This window comes from Eleutherodactylus coqui, chromosome 1 (assembly GCF_035609145.1).
Source record: "Eleutherodactylus coqui strain aEleCoq1 chromosome 1, aEleCoq1.hap1, whole genome shotgun sequence".
Classification (NCBI taxonomy): Eukaryota; Metazoa; Chordata; class Amphibia; order Anura; family Eleutherodactylidae; genus Eleutherodactylus; species Eleutherodactylus coqui.
In genome coordinates this window covers 195316862-195340240 of record NC_089837.1, presented here as the reverse complement: position 1 = coordinate 195340240, position 23379 = coordinate 195316862, and the positions used below count along the sequence as shown (strand labels likewise).

The 23379-nt window shown below is 41.4% G+C and overlaps 1 protein-coding gene across 1 annotated transcript; it reads right to left on the bottom strand.

Moving 5' to 3' along the window:
* Positions 1-5439: 5439 nt before the first annotated feature.
* HTR1E (5-hydroxytryptamine receptor 1E) lies at positions 5440-6534 on the bottom strand. The gene has a single exon (XM_066590564.1). It carries the CDS (start codon positions 6529-6531, stop codon positions 5440-5442), a length of 1092 nt encoding a protein of 363 aa, XP_066446661.1. The 5' UTR covers positions 6532-6534.
* Between the last annotated feature and the right edge of the window lie 16845 nt (positions 6535-23379).

Sequence of the window (23379 nt, the reverse complement as noted above, 5' to 3'; positions counted from 1 at the left end):
TGCTAATAAAATACAACTTTATTGTACTGCATCACCATGTCTAGAAGTCATATCTGCATATACATTATTTTCAGCTTTTTAGTTTTGCAGTCTATGTATGGAAGAAGTATTTTTGGGAAGTATATGCTCCCTGAAGCCATGTGTTTATCCATGGAATGGCTGTAAAGCTTAAAGGGAACCTGTAACCTCTTATAAGCACCATAAACTAAGTTATGGTGCTTATAGAATAGGTCCTGCTGAGCCTGGGGGTGTAATTTTCATACTTAGAGAGCTCCCCGTACCTGCGCTGTCATCCCAGGAAGTCTGTGCTCCATCACTATGATTCTTTTCATTCAGTCCGTGCGCACTGCCATAGAGAACAGTGGAGCGCGTGCACACATAGACTGAATGAAGAGAGTCATAATGATAGGCATAGCACAGAATTCCTGTGGTGACAGTGTGGTAAAAGGGAGGCTGGTAAGTATAAAAATGACACACTCAGACTCAGCAGGACCTGTCCTATAAGCACCCAAAATTAATTCATGTAGCTTATAGGAGGTGACAGGTTCCCTTTAACGCTGTGAGACAGAGATGATGCAAAGAGCATATTGGTCTTCATTTGATTTCTCAAAAAGGCATCTTGACATATATATTTTTTTCTGAGTTGCTTTCTTTATTTAATTTCTAGGATAAGTTGTATTGGCAGTTATAGCTACTCACATCAATCTAGCTTAAAGGATATCTTAATGTTGTGCTTAAACTTTGACAAACCTGATTTCTATATAGCATAGCATACATACAATACATTTGGAAAGTCGTCAGACCCTTTCACTTTTTTTTACATTTTGTTATGTTGTGTCAAATATTTCCCCATCATTCTGCACTCAATGCCCCATAATGACAAAGTGACATAGTGTTAGAAATCTTTGTAAATTTTCTTTTTTATGAAAAACTAACATTTTGCACTGACATAAGTATTCAGACCCTTGGTATGACACTTGAAATTTAGCTCTGGGGGTCTCTCATTTTTATCGATCATCCTGGAGTTCACCTGCAGAAAATTTACTTGATTGGAAATCATTTTAAAAGACACCCCCTATATAAGTTCTTACAGCTCATAATGTATATCGGAGCGAAAACCAAGCAACGAGGAGGAAAGAACTGCCTGTAAAGCTGAGAGACAAGATTGTGTGGAGGCACAGATCTGGAGGCTATAAAAAAAATTCTGCTGCTCTGAAAGTTCCTAAGAGCACAGCGGCCTCCAGAATTTTTAAATGGAAGAAGTTTGGAACTACTAGGACTCTTTCTAGAACTGGCCGACTAATCAAACTAAGTAATTGGGGCCTTGGTAAGAGAGGTGACCAAGAACCCAATTGTCACTCTGGCGTATCTTCAAAGATCCTGTGTGCAGGTGGGAGAAACATCCAGAAGGTTAACCATCACTGCAGCACTCCACCAATCTGGGCTTTATGGCAGAGTGGCCAGAAAGAAGCCTCTCCTCATTAAAAGACACATGAAAACCTGTCTGCAGTTTGCCAAAAAGCACCAAAAGGACTCTCGGGCTGTGAGAAAGAAGACTCTATAGTGTGATGAAACCAAGATTGAACTTTCTGGCCTCAATTCTAAGTGCTAAGCATTATGCCTGGAGAAAACCAGGCACTATTCATCACCTGCCCAATACGATCCTTACAGTGAAGCATGGTGGTGGCAGCATTATGCCGTGGGGGCAGTTTTCAGTGGCTGGGACAGGGAGACTGGTCTGGGTTTATGGAAAAAGCAAAGTATTACTTAATGAAAATCTGATCCAGAGCGCAGGGGACTTCAGACTGAGCAGAAAGCTCACTTTCTAACAAGACAACACAAGAGTGGCCTATGGGCAACTGTGTGAATGTCCTTGAGTGGCCGAGCCAAAGCCCTGACTTAAATCCAATCTAACATCTCTGGAGAGACATGAATATGTCTGTTTACAGCAGTCTCTATCCAACCTGACAGAGCTTGAGAGGATCTGCAGAGAAAAATGGCAGAAAATACACAAATCCAGGTGTGCAAAACCTTGTGGCATCAAATCCAAGAAGACTGGAGGCTGGAATTTCTGCCAAAGGTGCTTCAACTCAATACTGAGTACAGGGTGTAAGTACATATGTCAATGCAAAATGTTAGTTTTAAATTGAAAAAAAAAAATAACAAAGATTTCTTTCATTGTGTTTCCGGGTATTGAGTGCAGAATGATGGGTAAAAGTTGAATTTTGTTTTGCAAATGGCTACAACATAAAATGTAAAAAAGGGAAAGTATCTGAAGCCTTTTCAAATTCATAGTAGATAAACATGTAAGTAGTCTAATGTATCGTAAAATCAAAAATGCATATCTTTTAACGCAATTTGAATGGTGTATTGATATTGAAATAAAAGCTGTTGAAGATAGGCCCTGAGCTTATGTTTTATGGGTTAGTTCTGGGCACTTTAACCTCTTTAGTGGCACGCCCAGAAAATCTCCGGGGCTTGCTACACTGACCATGCAGTTAAATCCTGGAAGATTTCTGTGGACAGCTCTAGTGCTGAAATGCACAGAGCACTGAGTTGTCATCTCAAATCTTCCGGGGTTTTAATTGCATTGTTGACTCATTTAAAAAACCTGCCCTGTGAGGCATGACATGGTAATAATAAATCTGCCACTAAAGGAGTTCATTGCTTTGCAGAATCCAAAATATGTAGGTAATTTGTAGGCATTTCATTAATTTTCCTAGTGCCTGCGTGCTTTTATAGAGAACAGCAAGTTTCCACTAGGTGCATCGTTCAATCAAAGTGAATGACAACGTTCTCTGCAACCCATTGTTTTACTTGAAGATATCATGTCATTTCTATTCATATGTATGTAGCGCCTTATTTTGTAGAATGCATTATGTTGAGTTGTTTTAAACCTTACCTGACTTCCTTTATGCTTAAAACAGCCCTGCAGAAATCAGCTCGTGTCTTCAGGCTACATTTAAATGGTTATTTGATTGGAAATAATTCTGTTGCTGGGACCATCCTTGATGGATCGGAAGAGTAGCAAATTTGATGACATTCATTTGTGAATATACTGTATATATCATTAGGCCCCTGGCAAAAACAGGGAAAACTGTAGCATAAAAATGATTTGTTCACTATTTCAATACCACTTAACTTTGTTATGTGAAATGAGATTTGGCAGTTTGATACAGACTTACTTTTCCTGTGTAATTTCTTTAAGATGAATTATCTTTCATCAGTATGTGATATCATTACACTGCTTCCCATATTGTTTGGAATTTGTAGATAAATATCAATAAATCAATAAACAGGAACAAATTACTCAGATGAACGCCTCAGAAGAGTGGAATTCATTTGTTTATACAGAAATTTAATAGTTTGAATACTCAGAAAACACGCAGCACTTATACAAAGGAAACATACAACACTGACACTTGTTCTCTTCAGTTACTATTCAGATTTACCAGTGGTACTGGTAGCAGTGGTGTACATGAAAAGAGGGTTTCCCACAGTAAAAATCAAAAACGTTTCTCAACAATGGTCTCTAGTGCCAATCCCTTACCATGACCTTTTGGCCAATTACTCACCTCCTTACTTGCTAGCATGCCATTTCCAGCAATGATTGTTCCTGTGCTTTTACACAGGATTATCGCTCAGTGGACGGGATTGTTCCTGCCAACCCTCCTCCATTCACAGTATACAGATGGACAACTGCCAGTTTAAACTGAACAATGCAGCAGCAGACCGATGATAATTTTATGGTCTGCATGAAAGATCCGATCATCGATTTAGTGCTGATCGGTCTTTCACTGCATGCGTTCACACTGCACAATTATCATGCAAACCACTCAATCTAATATGCGATTTGCACTATAGTAATGCAGTGGAAAAGGGCTTTAGTTTTCTTTTTCTCTCTTCTCCTGAACTTTCTTACTTGCTGATTTATAACCACAACAAAGTTTTTTGTTCTGGTCAGCAATTAGCTGATGAGAAAATGCATGAGAAGAGAGGGAGGAAAGCTGAAAACCAAGCATCCAGCACACTCACAGATCTCCTACTAAGATTTAGGGGCCTTTTACATGGGACGATCCATCTGTTGCAGATACCGGACAGGTCTGCCCAGCGATAATTGCTCACTGAATGGAGGCTGATGACAATGTCTGACCCGCTACACTCACAGGAGGCCAGACGATCAGCTGATGGATGAGGTTTCTGAGTGGCGGACCCCCATCCAACAACTGCTAATGGCGTCAGTTTGAAAACAGCCCAGATTACTTTAACAAGGTTCTTTCCTTTCCAAGAGCAATTTAGCAGCCACATGGTCTGCCCCTATGTAGATGTGCCCGGTATTATTGTATCTTGACACCACCAGAAGCTAGGGGTTTGACAGGAGGAACGCCCCTCTCACACCCCTAGCTCCCAATTGGGAGAAGATTTTAAGGTCCTACAAGGTACAGCACTGTATGAGGGGCTCAAGTGCCCTGGCATGTCAGTGAGGCGCAGTCAGTTAGCCACTGCTGTGTTGCATCCCTGTCATTCGGCTGACTGTCACAGTCCCTGCGCTGTTGGCTTACTGCTTCAGGGAGCCATGCTCCCTGTGGCAGTCCCCTGCTGCTGTTGCCTCCCTTCTGTATGCATCCACTCAGCTGTCTGGCCTGCAGCGCTGTGTGATCCCTCCTCTGCGTCCGGCGTCTATCAGTGTCTGTGCATCCCTCCCTCCAGCCAGTGGCCTCCCTGAAGCCGGCCACAATTTCAATGTGAAATGGGGGGGAAGTTGCCGCTGTGTGAGCCCTGCTGTCATCGGGGAGTATGCGGACGGTGGCTCTGAGTGTCTCTCCCCCCGGGTTTTCTGGAGTCCCGGAACCCGGCCGCAATGTGATAGTGAGATGGGGGGGGGGGGGGGGGGGGGGAATGCAGCGTTTAAGGCATTCCACGGCGCATTTCCCTCCCCGCTTTTAAGCCCCCACAGTGCAGGCAAACTTACAGGGCTTCCGGCTTCAGGATTACCAGCGGGGAAGCCCTTGCTGGAGATGGGGACGCTGCATGCCTTCTGCAGCTAGGCCCGCTGTATCCCTTTTCTGTACATTGTAGTGCCCTTCCTGAACCTGCAGCCGAAGCACCTCTGCAGCCAATCAGGTACAGGGGACGTTACCCCACGGTCAATTTTGACTCCACCAGTAGTTCCTGGTGGCGTCAAGGTGCAATAATACCGATGTGCCCTTGAACAATTTCTTGACATAATTACTAGAAATGTCCCTATATCTTATAAAATGTATTCAGCTTTTTTCCAATTAAAAACAGAGGTAGTAGACTGCATGACTGCACATAAAGAAAACACTAAGCCAGAAGAGATAAAATGTAATTTTATGATTTATAAACTGATCCAGTGTCATGTGGTATGTTCTCACCTTTAAGGCTTAGTAGACAGTCAGATATCATGCCTGGGATACCTTATGTGTGCTCTTTGCACCTAATGAGTTTTTTAAAGGCTATCTTAAAATCGTCATTGAAGCTAGTATAGAGAAGTGGATTAATTAAGGAATTAACATAACCCAACCATGTTAGAAAGTCATCCACTTGTGGAGACACAGAAGAAAAGCTTAGTCCAACAACAAGTTCCTTGATGAAAAACGGCAACCAACTCATCATAAAAGCCCCCAAAATAAGTCCCAATATACGAGCAGCCTTTCTCTCCCTCGAACTAGAAATCTGTTGTTGACGATCAGCCAGATCAATGTCATTGTCATATGGAGGGATTCTTACACATGCAGTGATCTTCTCAAATTCCATAGTAGGGTCAGAGGTGGAGAATTCTGACACACAGAACGTCTGTGTAAGCTTACAATGGGTAAAAGAGTTTTGGCTGTCATTACTTCTGTTGCTTAAGTGTCGGCTTGATCCACGTTTTTGGTAAAGGCTCTTTGCAGCATGGTAAATTCTATAGTACAAAATAAGTATTAACATCAAAGGGATATAAAATGCCCCAAATGTCGAGTATATTGTATAGATAACATGGTCATGTTGAATGATGCAACTATTTTGATTACTTAGGTTGTGATGATTTCTCCAAAATAAAGGTGGAAGGGAAATGAAGACAGAAATTGTCCATACGGATAGGATCATCATTGTAGCTCGTTTCACTGTTCGTTTTCTGGCATATTCTATAGCATCTGTAATTGCCCAATATCGGTCAAGTGCAATGACACAAAGGTGAAGAATGGAACAAGTACAGCATGTCATGTCAATACTAAGCCATATTTCACATATTACATAACCAAGGGTCCAAGTTTCCATAACTATATAGGCAATGCTTAAAGGCATAACTAAAACGGCAACTAGAAAATCTGTAACTGCCAAGGAACATATTAAATAATTTGCAGGTTGGTGTAATTTCTTCGTTGTGCAAATTGCAATGATGACAGCAGAGTTTAACAGTGTAGTCAGGGTTGTAATTACAGCCAACGTCAAGGAAATCAACATTTTTTCAGTTACCGTCTTGGATTTGTTTAATATTGTTTCTGCTGTACAGTTTGTAAAATTCATCTTCCTCACTGAGAAGGTAAAAGAATTCTCAGCAGATTTTAGATGATGCTCATCTTGACTCGGTTCAGCATTTTCCCCATAGAAACATTCATTATGTGCAGAGACCTTGACGCCACAAATGTTCTAATACATCTTTCCTCTTCTTACACATGTCTAGCCTGGAAGATATAATCAGTTAAAACATCATTTATTATTTCATAATTTTGTTATTACTTAATGAATCTGTATGGACAAACAAAACATTGACTTTGTTATTAGCATCATGGGACCTGGAGACTGATTGCTGCATTCAAGAGACTCTTCAATTATAATAGATTACAGAAAGTACTCAGTAAAGAGCGGTAGTACATATTTTTTTCAATTAATTGTGTTATTGGATTTTTACATGGTCAGTTATTATTCAAAAAATTGTTTAAACGAGCGATGATTGTTCAGTGTAATGATCGGACGATGAAGAATAAATCGCTTTTTGTTCATCGTTCATTTTATGTAGGCATAAAAATCATTGTTGACTTGTTCATTAATCGGTCAGTCAAAATACTGATCGTTCAGTCGCTCTCCCCTATACAGTGAATGTGAGTGACTGAATGGTTTATTGTTTGAACGACCCAAGGATGTATCTGCCCAAGCAAACTCTGATACCATTCACTCAAACAATAAATTGTTTGGTGTAAACAGACCCGAAAGTTGGACACTCAAGAAAGTAGACAGAAGAAGGATCGAGGCCTCTGAGCTGTGACCATCCTAGACCGTGTCAGACCAAAGGTATCACTAGAAAGTAAAATCACCAAGCAATGGTTTTCATACTTTGGTCATACCAGCCAATTCTCTGGAAACAACATTAATGCTCGGCACAGACAATAGGTCCAGAAGAAGAGGACGCCAAAGAACACGCTGGCTAGACACAATCAAGGTGGACACGAACATAACTGTGGGATATCTGAAGGAAGCGGCCAAAGACAGGGAAGCATAGCGTATGCTGATCCACAGGGTGACCGAAATTCGGCAACGACTGAACGGCTAAATCATCATCATCCAATGGATCCTTAGAGAAGTGTGACATTTTCTGCTGTCGGAAAGAGGACAGATGCGGCATATGCAAAGAAAGATAACAGTGAACAGTAGCTGCACAAAGTAATGACGAAAGGGTGATGAAAGCAGACACAGCAACTAAATAACACATTTATAATAAATATCATATGGAAATCTGATACCGATTTATGCTTTTTGAATATTGTGTTTTCCACTGTAACAGCTTATGATATTGAACAAGCAAGGAGTGATGGAAGTATATGGCTATCTGCAAGCACTTGGTGTTAGGCTAAAATGATATTTAGGATTTTGCATTAGTGATTTGCATTAGGCTGTATATGGGAATTGGTCCAATTCTAGTATTCAATAACATTCTTTAGGATTATGCGGAATAAGTTGGCGCTGCACTAATAACAAGATCAATTAATTTTTTAGGAATTAATGTGGTTTCTGTAAATGTTAAAATAGTCAATTTATTTATGGCTCATTTGTTATTTTGGAAGTATTTTTTTTTACAATGGAGTAAATTATATGACATTTAAGGGAGACAAGGGTCCTTTTAGACCAGCTGATTTATCATTTGAACAAGCGAACGAGCAAATTATGTCATCGATAGCTCGTTCACTTGTGCCCTCTGTACAGGCAGGTACATCATTGGCTCATTCAGACAAGAAATCGATCACATTTGCTGTATAACTGAATGAGATGGATTGAACAAGTGCTGTTTAAATGGAACGATAAGTGAACGAGCCACTGATGGTTTTTATTCATCGTTGGCTCGCTTGTAGACCGTACAATTATCTATCACTCGTTTGAACTATTTTTTTGAGGGATAATTGTTATTTGTGAAGGCACCTTTAAATCTAGAAATGAATGATAAAAGTAAACAGGAGATACTATCCGGTCCGATCAGTGTTTGACATCTAAGGGGCTTATTCACTATTAAATGCAAATTACGGCAGAAAATTGTCGCATACTGTCCACATTTATCACGCGTTTTTAGACACCTTCGAACAGTTTTTCCAATTGATTGGAAACAGGGTGTGGACTAACTTGCACCAAAATTGAGATAAACCTGTCATGAATTGCACCAAGATTTTGGCACAATTTTTGGTGCAAACTAATAGGTGGTTTAACCCCTTGAGTGGCAGGTTTCCTACCACCCTGTTTTTTGCGGGACAAGTTGTGATTTTTTAAACAGGGGGGAGGAAAAAAAGAAATGGGGAAAAAAGAAAAAAAGGGGCCATGTCATTAAGGAGTTAAATAATGCATTAACTTCCTTCTCTGGGTCATTACGACGCATGGATACCACATGGGTGATTTTATTTTTTATTTTTTACAAAGTAAAGGGAGACAAGTGTTTTTATTATTTTTTTTATAATTTTTTAACTTTTAAAAAAAATTTTTTTTTGTCCCTTTAGGGGACTTCCACAGGGACCCATCAGGACCCCTGATCACATTCCGGGGGTCCGATGGTGACAGCCCTTTACATGCTGCAGTGACAGCCCTTTACATGCTGCAGTCACATAGACTGCAGCATGTAAAGGGTTAACACTGCAGAGAACGGAGGTTTTCTCTGATCTCTGCTGTAAGAGCTGGTACCTAGCTGTCCTCTGACAGCCAAGCACTAGCCCTCCCTGCCACAGAGACCATCGGCTTGCTTCTGACAAGCCGATGGTCTCTATGGCAACCTGTAAACAAAGCAGGAGATTGCCGGCATATCGGCAATATCTTCTGCTGGTTTTTCAAAGCCCTTGCTTTGTTCTCTGTGGGACTGTGCAGGCAGAGCACAATGTCACAGCTTGTGGCATTGTGCTCTGCAGCTCCCATAGTGATACATAGCCCGGAAATCTTCCGGGCTATGTCGCTATGAGCAGTGGAGCTCGTCCCGGAAAATTTCCGGGCATGCCACTCAAGGGGTTAAACTTAGTCTTAAAATGAAACAGATTTATCATTTAGTCTAGTTTGCACAGTTGTCTAACTTTCAGACAGTATTAGTAAATTACTCCCTATCTGTGTATGACCCGACATACAGGAGTAACTTAAACCACTGATAGGACCGCCCAATGGACTGTTCAGCTCAGAATGTGCAGCTTATCCTGAGTCTTTTTCCATAAAACTAAATATTAATCTGTTCAGATCCCCCTGTATTATAACATGATGCCTGCAGTTTTGATAGTGTGTTCGAGCTGACAGCTTCTCTTTAATCAGAGACTTGTTTGGAGAGATTTATTTGCCCAGTGTGGTTCTATGGTTGTCAGTTATAATGACTCATTTGTAAAATTACAATCTGCTCTTGAGATGGAATAACATGTATCTTCTTCATTACTTTGCATTTCCATAAATGACTTACTAAAGAGCTGTACCTTTCTATTTTCTCCCACATCAGCTCAGAAATCTGGCATTTAGCAATTGAAGATTACATATGCTCACACACATGAAATATATATATATATATATATATATATATCTCCAGGAAAGCAGCACTTCAAAATAATAGAAGGGTATCAATGTCCGAAACAATGTTCCAGGGTTAAAAGAACATACAAAGCGAAAAGTTATAGTATTACAAGCAGATGCACTTTTAACCCTTTCCAATCCACTGTCTGACGTCTGAAGACATTCTGATTGAAGGCTGTAGAGCTCTGATGTCGAAAGACGTCCGGCAGGGTATTCTTACTGTATATTACTGGCTGCTCTGTTGTCGGGGGCCTCTCCAGCATGTCCCATACTGCAGTGCTGGCTCTAGCCAGCGGATGGTGCCATTGTTTAATGGTAGAAAGATAAAACACCCTAGAAAACCCAGAATCCAAAATGGGATTGCAAAGGGATAATGTGGATTACTACCGTAGCCTTCTTTAAGTAAAGTGTTACGGGCCTTTTACATTGAACAATTATCATTCACAAAAAATTGTTGAAGCGTGCGAATTTGAATGATTACACTGTGCAACACAATTTTTGTAACCGATAAGCAGATAGGTGGCTCATAGTAACTTTAGTGCGCTGAATTCAAATATGATATCCGTTTTTTTCCACCACGTAAGGTTTTCCAATTATGGGGAATAATTAATCCAGTAAGCTTACCATTAGCCTTGCTTAATAAAAAAAAATAACCAAAGTGATTGTGCAACTATTTCACAATCGCTGTTACACACCGCGTGCTGACTGAACACTATAAGGGTAGGTTTATGTAACATATAGGGTATGTTTCCATGTAGCGTAAACACTGCGGATCATCCACCAGTAAGTTGTAATTAATGAACTGTGTTTTTACAGGCCATTGGTTAGATTAAATAAAATAATCAAAATCATAAAGCAAAAATACAAGTTTAGTATCACTGCGTCCGTAAAACTCTGATCTATCAATGTAATGCATTATTTATCCCACACAGTGAACTTTGAAAAAAAAATTAAGAACACCAGAAATGCGCTTTTTGGGTCATTCTGTCTCCCATAAAAGGCACCACTGTAATTGTAACAGCTCCCAAAAGAACTTGAACAGAATTGCTGAAAACATTTTTTTGGTCTCACCAATCACCTGGCATCATCCACACTGTTTCTGCTTGCATTAGGAAAGGTTAGTTCAGATTCTGATTGGCATTGCAATGTCCCACTGGTGCAGTCACCCATACATGCGTCCTCTTATTTCCTCGAATCTGTCTCTCTCTCTGCATCTAGCGCTCCACTCCTTGTCAGTCTTCAGTCACTCTCTTTCTATCCTACACTCATACTTCCCCAGGTCTCTCTTTCATCCATGAGTCTTACTATGCACACACTTTCGAGAGGTGCCCATAGCCCAAAGTTGTGTGAATGGACCTCAACCCCATCTACAGATTCTATGATACAACACACTACAATGTCTACCATCAAGCCGTCACAAGGCAGCAGAACAATAGTCACCTCTAAGTGACTTGCCTGTTATCATATTACTGGTCTTGCCCGTTATCATATTACTCCTGTTAGTAAAGAATGTGATTAATGTAATTGTAGTAGTTAGAGGCTTTGTCTATATTTCTGCAAATTTACACATTTCTGCCTGATATACTTTATTCACCCCATTAAGGACATTGCTATTTTAGGCATTAAGTATGCATTAATTTTTATTGCCATTTTTCACTAAAGTTGAGCGAACGTACTCTGCCGAGCTTGATGCTCGTTCGAGTATTAGCATACTCGATAGTGCTCGTTACTCGAACGATCATCACGCTGTGTTCGACCCCGCCCCAGTTTTTGGCTCCTCCCCACTGTGGAGGCACGTGCCTATTTTGGCCCCTCCCCAGCGCAACGCAGCGTTCAAGTCAACGGCAAATTTTTTGGCTGGCAGGCAGAGAGAGAGAGAGAGACAACACACAAACCAAAAAAAAGCTCTAGACCCGGCTGCCCACATACAAAAATGCACGAGTCTCCCATTGTAGTCAATGGGGTTCATTACTTGAGTGGAGTTCTCGAATTTTACGAAAAGCTCGACTCAAATAACGAGGACCCGAGCATTTGGGTGCTCGCTCATCTCTAGTTTTCATGAACACATTCCAAAAGTTATAGCTTTTTCTACTGAAAACACTGCATGAGGGCTTGTATTTTGCAAGATGAGTTGTAGTTCTTATTGTAGTTGTAGTACATATAAGTTAATAACTTTTAAACATTTTTTGGGGGGAGTGCAATGGGAAAAAGCCTGCAATTCTACCATTCTGCATTTGTATTTATTTTTTTCAAAATATTAGTTACCTTAATTCTATGAGCCGGTGCAATTACGGCAATGTCAACATTTATACAGTTTTTTTAAATATTTTAATACTTTGAGTAAAAAGCATGTTCTGAAGAAAAAAACTAACATTTTTCTGTTGCTACATGCAAAGACCAATAATTTTTTTTGTTTTTTCCATAGACATAGCTAATTATACTAGAAGGATTATTGTAAGTTATCAGAGATGTTTCATGTAACACTTGGTTAATTCATTTGCATTGAGTCTAGCCTTTCCTAATTAGTATAATCAGCATGTCTACATATGATAAGTTGCTTGAAGGCTGTGAAAGACATATTTTGGATTTTCCTATCAGCATTAAATGTTTGCCTTTATATTTGTATGAGCGTGTTTATGGATCTGAAATATATTTAGAGCATAAGAAACATGACCAGAACTAAGTCATGAAACGTGAATAGATTTTCTTTTCAAACGTAATAAAAACTACAAGTTTGCATCCTAAAGCCAAGCAATTCAGCAATGAGCCAGAGGAATATAAACACAATTAGAAATAACATTAGCAAATAAGTTAAATAATAAGGTATTGATACAAGTGTATAAAGGCCCATTTAGACCCAACGATTCTCGCTGAAAAATCGCTCAAAGCCATCTTTCGAGCGAGAATCGTTGAGTCTAACTGCACGGACATCGTGCAGTTTTCGTTAACGAGTTGTTTGTTGTTGTCTTTCAGCTAGCTGAAAGAGAACGATGAGCCTTATCAGTGCCCTGCAGTGAGTTCTCAACGGGATACCACTGATACTATTGTTTCAGCTGGTATCCCGTTCGGAGAACACAGCAAAAGTATGAATAAGACAGCACTCCAGCTGTGTTCTGCATACCCTGCACAGAGTGCTCAGCTGTATACCAGCTGAGAGCTCCGTGAACACAGCTGGAGTATGCAGAAGACAGCTCTTCAGCTGTGTTCTGCATACCCTACTCGGAGCACTCAGCTGGATACCAACTGTGCGCTCCGTGAACACAGCAGGAGTATGCAGAAGATGGCGCTGCAGCTGTGTTCTGCATACCCCGCTTGGAGCGCTCAGCTGTATAGCAGCTGAGCACTCCGAGAAGACAGCAGCTGTATGCAGAAGATAGCGATCCCGCTTGTCTTCTGCATACAGTGTGAGCCTTCATTTACACACTTATGCAAAGTGAACCCTCAAATATGTCACTCAAACCGCCATTTGAGTGAATTTTGAGCGATCATCTTGCCGTTTAAATGCGTACAATGATTATCGCTCAAAAGATGTCTTTTGAGCGATAATCATTGTGTCTAAATGGGCCTTAACAAATATGTATGAAAGACCTGGACACAGAACAATTGGTGATCTACAGTATCTTTTGCTTTGTTCTAATTATAACAATCACCAAGAGAAAGCAAAGGTTTATAGTCTTTGGAAAGTGATATAACTTAGGCTTCCTTCACATCTGCATTGGAACCTCAGAGGTTCAATTGCAGATCTGGCACAAAATGCCAGAAGAAATAGCGCTGTGTGCAGCGCTTTTTTGTCTAGTGAAATACAGCTGAGACAGCTCAGCCAATCAGAGGCAGCACTCACTCACCCATTCATGAATTCATGAATGGGTGAGTGAGAGCTGCCTCTGATTGGTGAGGGATGGGACCAATCAGAGGCAGCCCATTCAGCAGGCGGGGATTTTAAATCCCCGCCTGCTGAATACTACACAGAGCAGTTCAGGAGAACTGCCGGCCGGCCACGGCTGAACTCCGTTTGCAGGGACAAGGTGAGTATAATTTTTTTTTTACACATTTTTGGATGGTTTTCAGGCAAGGGCTTATATTTTTAAAGGGGTTGTCCCGCGCCGAAACGGGTTTTTTTTTTTTCAACCCCCCCCCCCTCGTTCGGCGTGAGACAACCCCGATGCAGGGGTTAAAAAAGAACACCGGACAGCGCTTACCTTAATCCCCGTGCTCCGGTGACTTCTTACTTACCCGGTGAGGATGGCCGCCGGCATCTTCTCCCTCGGTGGACCGCAGGGCTTCTGTGCGGTCCATTGCCGATTCCAGCCTCCTGATTGGCTGGAATCAGCACGTGACGGGGCGGAGCTACACGGAGCTACACGGAGCCCCATTGAGAAAAGAAGAAGACCCGGACTGCGCAAGCGCGTCTAATTTGGCCATTAGACGGCGAAAATTAGACGGCAACCATGGAGACGAGGACGCCAGCAACGGAACAGGTAAGTGAAAAACTTTTGATAACTTCTGTATGGCTCATAATTAATGCACAATGTACATTACAAAGTGCATTAATATGGCCATACAGAAGTGTATAGACCCACTTGCTGCCGCGGGACAACCCCTTTAAGCCCTTCCCGAAAATTCATCCCGGGCTCGCCGGCAGCCCATTGCTTTCAATGGAGCCGGCTGTATTGCCGGCTCCATTGAATTCAATGGGCGAACATCGTTCTTCTCTGCCACAGCTGTTACAGCTGTGGCAGAGGAGAATGATCTTTATAGTATATGTTCTCAATGGGGTCGGCGCTGCTGCTGCCAGCCCCATTGAGCGCAAATATAGAACACAAGGAATCGCAGAACGCAGATAGGCGCGATCTGCCATTTGTCGTGTCCTATAATTTATCGCATATCCGCATAAAAAGCGGACATGTGACCGATCCCATTGCGAAGCAATGGTTCTATATATGCGCAGATCGCATGCGCATCCGCAAATCACGGCAAAAAACGGTCGTCTGACCGACGCCTCAAATGTAATTGGACAAGCTAACATACATTTACATAGATAAGGATTATATGTAATCCTTGGAAACAAATACATAGCAGTCAATGACTGTGTGAAGTGTGCGACACATGGACATCACCAAATACTGAGTTTACTCCCCTGATGCTTTGCTATGCATGTATTGCAACTCTCTTCAGTTGATCCTTGTTTGGGGGTCTTTCTGCTTAGTTTCGTCTTAAGCAAGTGAAAAGCATTCTCAATCAGGACTCGGTCAGACGAGCGTGTGTTTTTCGTACACATAATGCACGCTTCTAAAATAACCAATGGTTTCTTATAGAAGCATTCATATGTGAGGAATTAGCAGCGCAAAATGCCACAATCTAACAAAGATAGAACATATTCTATCTTTGGCGCGCCTTTTGCAGGAGTTTCCATTGACTCCTATGGGAGCAGGAGTTAATGGAAACTCCTGCCGTGGGAATAGATACCCGCTGCTTACAGCAAGGCATTTAAAAGGTGCTTCTGACCAAAAGCACCTTTTAAATGTCCCGCTGTTAACTCCTGCTAGTCCCCGCAGGGATGAGGGGACTCCCTGAGGGTTCTGTTAATCCCCGCAGGAGTGCCCTCATCACTGAATACTGTGTCAGCACTGTCACAGTGTGCAGTGATGAGGGGACTCCCCGCAGGAATGAGGGAATTCCCTGCCACAGCTGTCACAGCTGTGATCTTCTCCCATTGATTTCAATGGGACAGGCGCTGCTGCCGCCCATTTAAAGCAATGGGATGAAGGCAACCCCCACAGGGATTTTCAGGGAAAGGCTTGAAATATAAGCCCTTCCCAGAAAAAAAGCCCTAGCTGCATGAAAAAATAATTTAAAAAAAATACATCACCTGACAGTGCTGTCCGACTCCATCACATGTTCTCTCCCTGGCACTCATCTCCAAACACAGCTGCTCCAGTGAATGGGCAAAGTTTCATGCACTGCACATATGAAACTTTACCTGTTCACGGGTTTTTGGCTTATGCGAGCAGCGCATTTTTTTCACGTATTTTTTTATTGTTTTGTTTCTTTATGTAAAAACTGGAAAAGGGATTTTTTTGGACTTTTAATATTTTTTATTTTATGCAATATTTAAAATGTTTTTATTAAACTTTTTTTCCTTTTTTTTTAACTCCCTGTATTGCAGTATATTGTGCTTTTAATGACAGCTTATTAGGCCTCACCAATGGGAGGGCTTAATAGGCTGAAATCCAAGGTAACACTGGGAGCCTTCACCATGCTCTGGACAATCGTGTTGTGGGGGGCTGATGAGATAATGGAGGCCCTCAGTCCAGCTAGCTACTTATATACTATGGTCAGCACTGATCGGGTCATCTAAGCAGCTAACTAGTCATGAACGGAGCTAGTGCCTATTGCAACCATTGCTGACTACTATCAGCTGTATAAAACAGCTGAAAACTGTCAGGTATGCAGCAGACTCGGCTCCCAAGCCAGCTTTTTCCTTCCCTTCCGCTACCCATGAAAGATCTATCTGTCATAAATCATTTAGGTGCTAAGTAAGGAAAAACATTTTTCAAAATAAAACAGTAAACAAATTCAATGGGTGCGTAGAAATATTACATAAAAAGTCTGTAGGAACCCAGTACTTCAAACCCTTCAAGGCCCTGTCTGGATGTGGAATCAATATCACTAGACAAATTTGTACTTTTAGAAACCTAGTAAAGAAAATATAATAAATGTTGTTGCATTTTGGGGCAATAAAAAAAAAACCATTCTATATTATTTTTAAAAATTGACTTTTCGACCTGTATAAAAACATTAGTGATCCTTACCCCTTAGTGACAAAGGGTATTTACATCTTAAGGCCTTAGTCACACGGGCGTTTTTTCGCGCGATTTGCGGATCGCATGACGGATGCGCATCCGCAAATCGCGTGACCGGGGCCAAAAAATCGCCCGAAAAATCTGCTTCTAGCCGCGTTTCAATTGAAACGGGCCAGAGCTGTCCAGCGCATTGAATTCAATGGAGCCGGCAATACAGCCGGCTCCATTGAAAGCAATGCGCTGCGGGCGACGAGAGATGAATTGTCGGGAAGGGCTTAAATATATAAGCCCTTCCCTGCAATTCATCCAGAAATGTGTAAAAATAAAAAAAAATGTATACTCACCTTCCCGCTGCTTCTCTATAGTATTCAGCAGCCGGGGCTTTAAAATCCCCGCCTGCTGAATGAGCTGCCTCTAATTGGTCACAGCCTGACCAATCAGAGGCAGATCTCACTCACACACCCATTCATGAATTTATGAATGGGTGAGTGACTGCTGCCTCTCATTGGCTCAGCGGGACCAATCAGACCAACCAGGAGCTATATCTTATTTCTTTTTCCGTCGAGATTGCCACATAAGGGCTTGTTTTTTTTGTGAGACAAGTTGTATTTTTAATGGCATAATTTTGGGGTACTTATAATGTGCTGTATAATTTCTATTATTTTTTTTTAAATGGATTGGGGAAAAAAAAGAAATTCTGCTATTTGATTTTTGGATTTCATTTTTACAGCAATCAGTGTGCAAAATAAATAATGTGATAACATTATACTCTGGGTCAGCACGATTCCGGAGATAACACGTTTATACAGTTTTTTATGTTTTTCTATTTTTGTTCATAGTTTTTTGATTGTTTTTTATTCCATGTTTTTATAGAAATAAGAGTAACAAAATTTGCAAATGTTTTTGTTTATTTTTATTTTAATGGTGTTCACTATGCAGTATAAATGATATGTTAAATTAATTCTGCAGTCCAGTATGATTCTGTCAAATTTATACAACTTTTTCATACTTTTTTTTTAATGCATTTTTTGTTTATCGCTACGTTCAAAGACTCCTGACCTTTTTTTTTGCTAATGGGGCTGTGAAAGTTTTTTTTTTGCATGATGAGTTGTCATTTTCAATAGCACCATTTGTTGATCACATTCTATTCCTTTTTTTGTAAGAAAAGATGGGCAGAACTAACTATTTTTGCATATTTTTTTTCATGAGGTGCACTGTGGAGCTTGAATAATAAACTAACTTTTTTATCTGGGTAATTACAAGCACAGTGATACCACATGTGATTTTTTTTTAATTGTGAAGTGGGTAAAGGTAGGGTTTTGGTATTTTTTTTTACTTTTTATTTTTATCCCACTAAGCGACTTCATTAGCACCATATTTTATTATTCTTCTAATACACTACTATGCTTCATTATAGCAGTGTATTAAAAAACCTATGAAGCCATAGCAACCCATTGGCACCCCACGATCACATCAGGAGCGTGCGATGGATGACCAAAGGGAGCCCCCTCCCTTTGTCAGCTTTTTACATGCTGACCGCAGAGTGTAAAAGGTTAAACACCAGACATCCGAGGTTTCTTCAGTCCTCAGTGTTAGAGTAAGTACCAGGCTGTTATCTGGTAGCTGGGGACCAGCTCTCCCTGGCAAGGAAGACCAGTGCTGGACTTCTAATGCAGTGCAATAAAAAGACGGCGCTGCAGAATAAAGCCCCTTGATGGCTTTGGGTGGCCGTTAAGGGTTCAATTTGTAGTACTCAGAAAAATAGCATTTTTACAGATGTAAAACACGAATTTATTCGTCAATGTTAATAATGCATGATAAACCATGAGAAATGTCTACTGCCAGAAACGTTCTTTTTAATATAAAACTAAATTTGCCATCAACACTAAGTGCCAGTTAATTAGAATGGTTTACTTTTATCCTAGCACATATTTTTACTTTACAGAAATTATTACAACTCATTGAGAAAAAATATTAATACACCCAGATAGAAATGTCAGATTTCTGCAATGCTCTGCATGCAGTTATGTTTCATGCAAATATGTAAGTGATTAGTGTTGTGGTCTGATTAGACATGGGTCTTGCCATCAGAGTCTATTAAAATGCTTCCCCATTGCCCTACAAAAAAGCTCTCAGAGGCTACTTTCATCTAGTGTACCTCTTGTTGAGCCATCGCTGACCACTAGACATTCCTCTATGATGCACTCAAAGACATTTTATTTATTAAAACTTGGAGATGAGGTGCATCATTGGAATGAGAGAAACAAGAAAGTCATTTTGATATATTGCTTGCCATCTGGGCCATTCTAACCAACCTGTGAGGAGATGTTGGGAGCAGTGGTTATATGAGGACACACACATAGTGAACAAGCTCTGGACGGCTCTGTCAGAGTACCAGTAGAGAGAATGGTTTGATCTGCCGACAAGCACGAGCAGATCCAACAGTTTTGTTGTCTACCACCAAGACTCAGATGGGACCTTCAATACAAAACTCTGTCTCTGTTAAGACCATTTCTAGGCACTTAGAAAAAAATTTGGCATCACAGCATCATTACATGCCCTGCTATTAACACCCCAATACCGTTACCTTTGTTTGCAGTGGTGTCGTGAATGGGAAACCTAGTCTGCTATGAACCGGAACTGTATAGTCTTTAGCGAAGAAACCAGGTTCTGTTTGAGAGCCAACAATGGCTGTGGTGAGTGCTTTAATCCCGCCTTTGCTGTGGAATCACACACTGCCATAACTGCAGGTTTGATGACCTAGTGAGCCACCACATATGACAGTTGGTCACCCCTAGTAGTGATCAAAGGACACTAACAGCTCAGCAGTATGTGCCAGACATCCTATGACTACAAATGTTATCTCTCATGGCGCGGCTTCCAACAGGCATTTTCAGCAGGATAATGCTCAGCCGCACACAGCATGGGTTTCCCAGAAATGCCTCTTCCAGGTTGCCACACTTCCTTTTCCTTGGCCTGCCGGGTTGGCAGATTTATCGCCAATCAAGCACTTATTGGACCAGCCAGGAGGACAGCTTTGGCAGCCTATAAGTGTGCAGGATCTAGAGACCCAGTTGCAAATGTGCCTTTGGATAACATATGAAGCCTATATGCTTCCATGCCCGACTGTAATTCATCCTGTACCTAAGCTAATGGTGGCCCAACGGGGTTCTAGGGCCTCCTTTGAATTGTACAGTTTTCCCAATAAACTCATCCTTTCATTCTAATATTGTAATCTATTACTTATATCATCATGACATTCACACGTTTAAAACTTGATTGATGCTAAGAACTCCATCTTTGTGCAATATTTTTTGTCAATGAGTGTACTTTACAGGCTTTGGAATCCCAATGGGAACTAATTCACACCAACATATCAATTTATTTATGGCATAGTGGGAGTTAATTAACATCTATGCCTCTAAGCTACATGATTTTTAGCAAGTCCTTTGAACATGTAAATCAATTATCTTGTGTTAAATTGGGGGAGGGATATATGAACAGAGAAAATCAGGCATTAAGGCCCATTTAGACACAACGATTATCGCTCAAAATTCACTCAAAAGCTGTCTTTTGAGCGATAAACATTGTGTGTAACTGCACTTACATTGGATGCAGAAGACAAGCGGGGACACCCTGCTTGTCTTCTGCATCCTCCGCTCCAAGCGCTCGGCTATGTAACAGCTGGGTGCTCGGAGCAGAGAACAGCTGGATGCAGAAGACAAGCAGGGGCACCTCGCTTGTCTTCGGCATGCTCCACTGGCAGCGCAAGGTGACCGCTCATCTTGAGCGATCATCTTGCGCTGTAAATGACACAATGATGATCGCTCAAAAATCGCTTAAGCGACATCTTTTGAGCAATTATCGTTGTGTGTAAATGGGCCATTACAAATGTATTAAACTAATAAACAATTTGAATAATAGGAGTGTAAGCCTTTCTTACAAGAGGAAATAGGGGACACACAAAAGTTTTGTTCTGTACAATGATCCAGCCATCTTTTAATTTAATAGGGTAGCATACATACAGCTGTATAAGTCAGTCATCAGCCAGTATCTATTTAAATACAGATATGAAGGGCATTAGGGTGTATGGGATGTGGGGAGATACAGTGATCAGGTTCTTAGGGAAAGTGTAGAAATGGGATAAATGGGGAACAGTTAGATTAGGGGGTAAGATATGCCTCCTTAAAGAGATGTGTGTTTATGGTACACTTAAAATTGTGGGTACTGGTGATCAATCTGAATGGCTTGGGTAGCACAATCCAGAGACCTAGAGTGGTTTGGGAAAAGTCTTGGAGATGGCAGCGTGAGGAGTCCTTTCTTCTTTCCAACTAAAAAAGTAATAAATCTCAGGATAAGGCCTTAGTCAGACGGGCGTTTTTTCGCGCGATTTGCGGATCGCATGACGGATGCGCATCCGCAAATCGCGTGACCGGTGCGCGCAAGTCGCCCGCAAATCGCCCGAAAATCTGCTCCTAGCCGCGTTTCATTAGAAACGGGCCGGAGCTGTCCAGCGCATTGCATTCAATGGAGACGGCAATACAGCCGTCTCCATTGAAAGCAATGCGCTGCGGGCGAGCCCGGGATGAATTGTCGGGAAGGGCTTAAATATATAAGCCCTTCCCTGCAATTCATCCTAAAATGTGTAAAAATAAAAAATATATATGTACTCACCTTCTCCCGGCAGCCGGAGCTCCGCGCGGCCGTCCTGCAGTGGGTGTGAAGGGGGTGTGAGTCAGACCTGCCCCCTGATTGGCTCAGCGCTGAGCCAATCAGAGGCATGTCTCACTCACACCCATTCATGAATTCATGAATGGATGTGAGTCAGACCTGCCCCTGATTGGCTCAGCGCTGAGAGGCAGCAGTCACTCACCCATTCATGAATTCATGAATGGGTGTGTGAGTGAAACTTGCCTCTGATTGGTCAGGGCTGTGACCAATCAGAGGCAGATCATTCAGCAGGCGGGGATTTTAAAGCCCCGCCGGCTGAATAGTGCCGAGAAGCAGTTCAGGAGAACTGACAGCGGCCGCGGCTGGACTCCGGCTGCAGCGGAAAGGTGAGTATACAATTTTTTTTTATTTTAACACATTTTAGGATGAATTGCAGGGAAGGGCTTATATATTTAAGCCCTTCCCGACAATTCACCCCGCGCACGCCGGCAGCCCATTGCTTTCAATGGAGCGGCTGTATTGCCGGCTCCATTGAATTCAATGGGCAAACATCGTTCTTCTCTGCCACAGCTGTTACAGCTGTGGCAGAGAAGAATGATTTGTCTTCTATATGTTCTCAATGGGGTCGGCGCTGCTGCCGCCGGCCCCATTGAGCGCATATAGAGAAGAGAACAGGAATCGCAGATTGCAGATAGGTGCGATCTGCGATTTTTTGTTCTATAATTTATCGGACGAGCGCATAAAAAGCGCTCATGTGTCCGATACCATTGCAAAGCAATGGTTTTATAAAATCGCCGGACGCATGCGCATGCGCAAATCGCGGCTAAAAACGCCCGTCTGACTAAGGCCTAAGAGATAAGGACAAATACCCTACATTTGCCCATCTGTAGCTCCTGTAAGTGAGAGTACATTCATGTGTTGCAGATAGATTCACCACTGCAAATCTGTCAGCAGACACCAGTTGTTCTAAAAAAAATTTGTCCAGCATTTTGAAGAAAACTTTCAGAAGTAGATTGCAGATACAGATTTCATTTGAAGTCTGTTGGAGCCTTGTATGTGTAATCTGAGACATTCATGTGCATCTCTTGTGTTTTAACTATACCTGTTCCTATAGAGATTGCCTCTGCAAGCAAGTGCCCCTGGTGTTAGTAACATGTATAAACAGATGTAGGGATATAATCAGTATGTAAGTTAGAAAACGTCTTAAATCTTTTTAATATGGAAGAAGAATTAGCATGGGTTGTCAGGAACTATTTTTATTTCTCATTTAAATACCATTCTATGTAACATAAATGTCTAGAGTATACTTGTAGCGTGATGTCTTGCTAGGTAAACCTGCTATGCAGCGTGCTTACGCAAATTGAAGAAATCAGTTTGACAGTAGAAGCTTTAAGTCTTTAACTTGCCATCTGTCAGTATCTTTTTTTCCTGTAATAATCAAGTCATTTGGAAACATTAGCATTTATGTAGCACATCATCTCAATGGCAGTGACTAAATTCTTTTAGTACCTGTTCTAGTTTGCTTTTCATTCTTTTTATAGTCAATGACTATAACACTCTTTACAACTGTGGTGGCTCCCTTTGCACAGCCTTGGTTGAGTTCAGCCTTGTGCACACAATTACAATGTGGAGCACAGTATGCAGAGGCGTAACCTGTAGCTCCTGGGTGCAATGCAAAATATGACAAAGGGCACCCAGCTACCAGTGTCCATTTATAATACTGGCCTATCTTTATGTGGCAGAGGAGCCTTTGGCCACTGCTACCACAACACCATCTATGGCAGAAAAAAAGTAAAATAAGTATACTACCGCGTTTCCCCGAAAATAAGACAGTGTCTTATATTAATTTTTGTTCAAAAAGGTTTAAGTTTTTTACATGTAT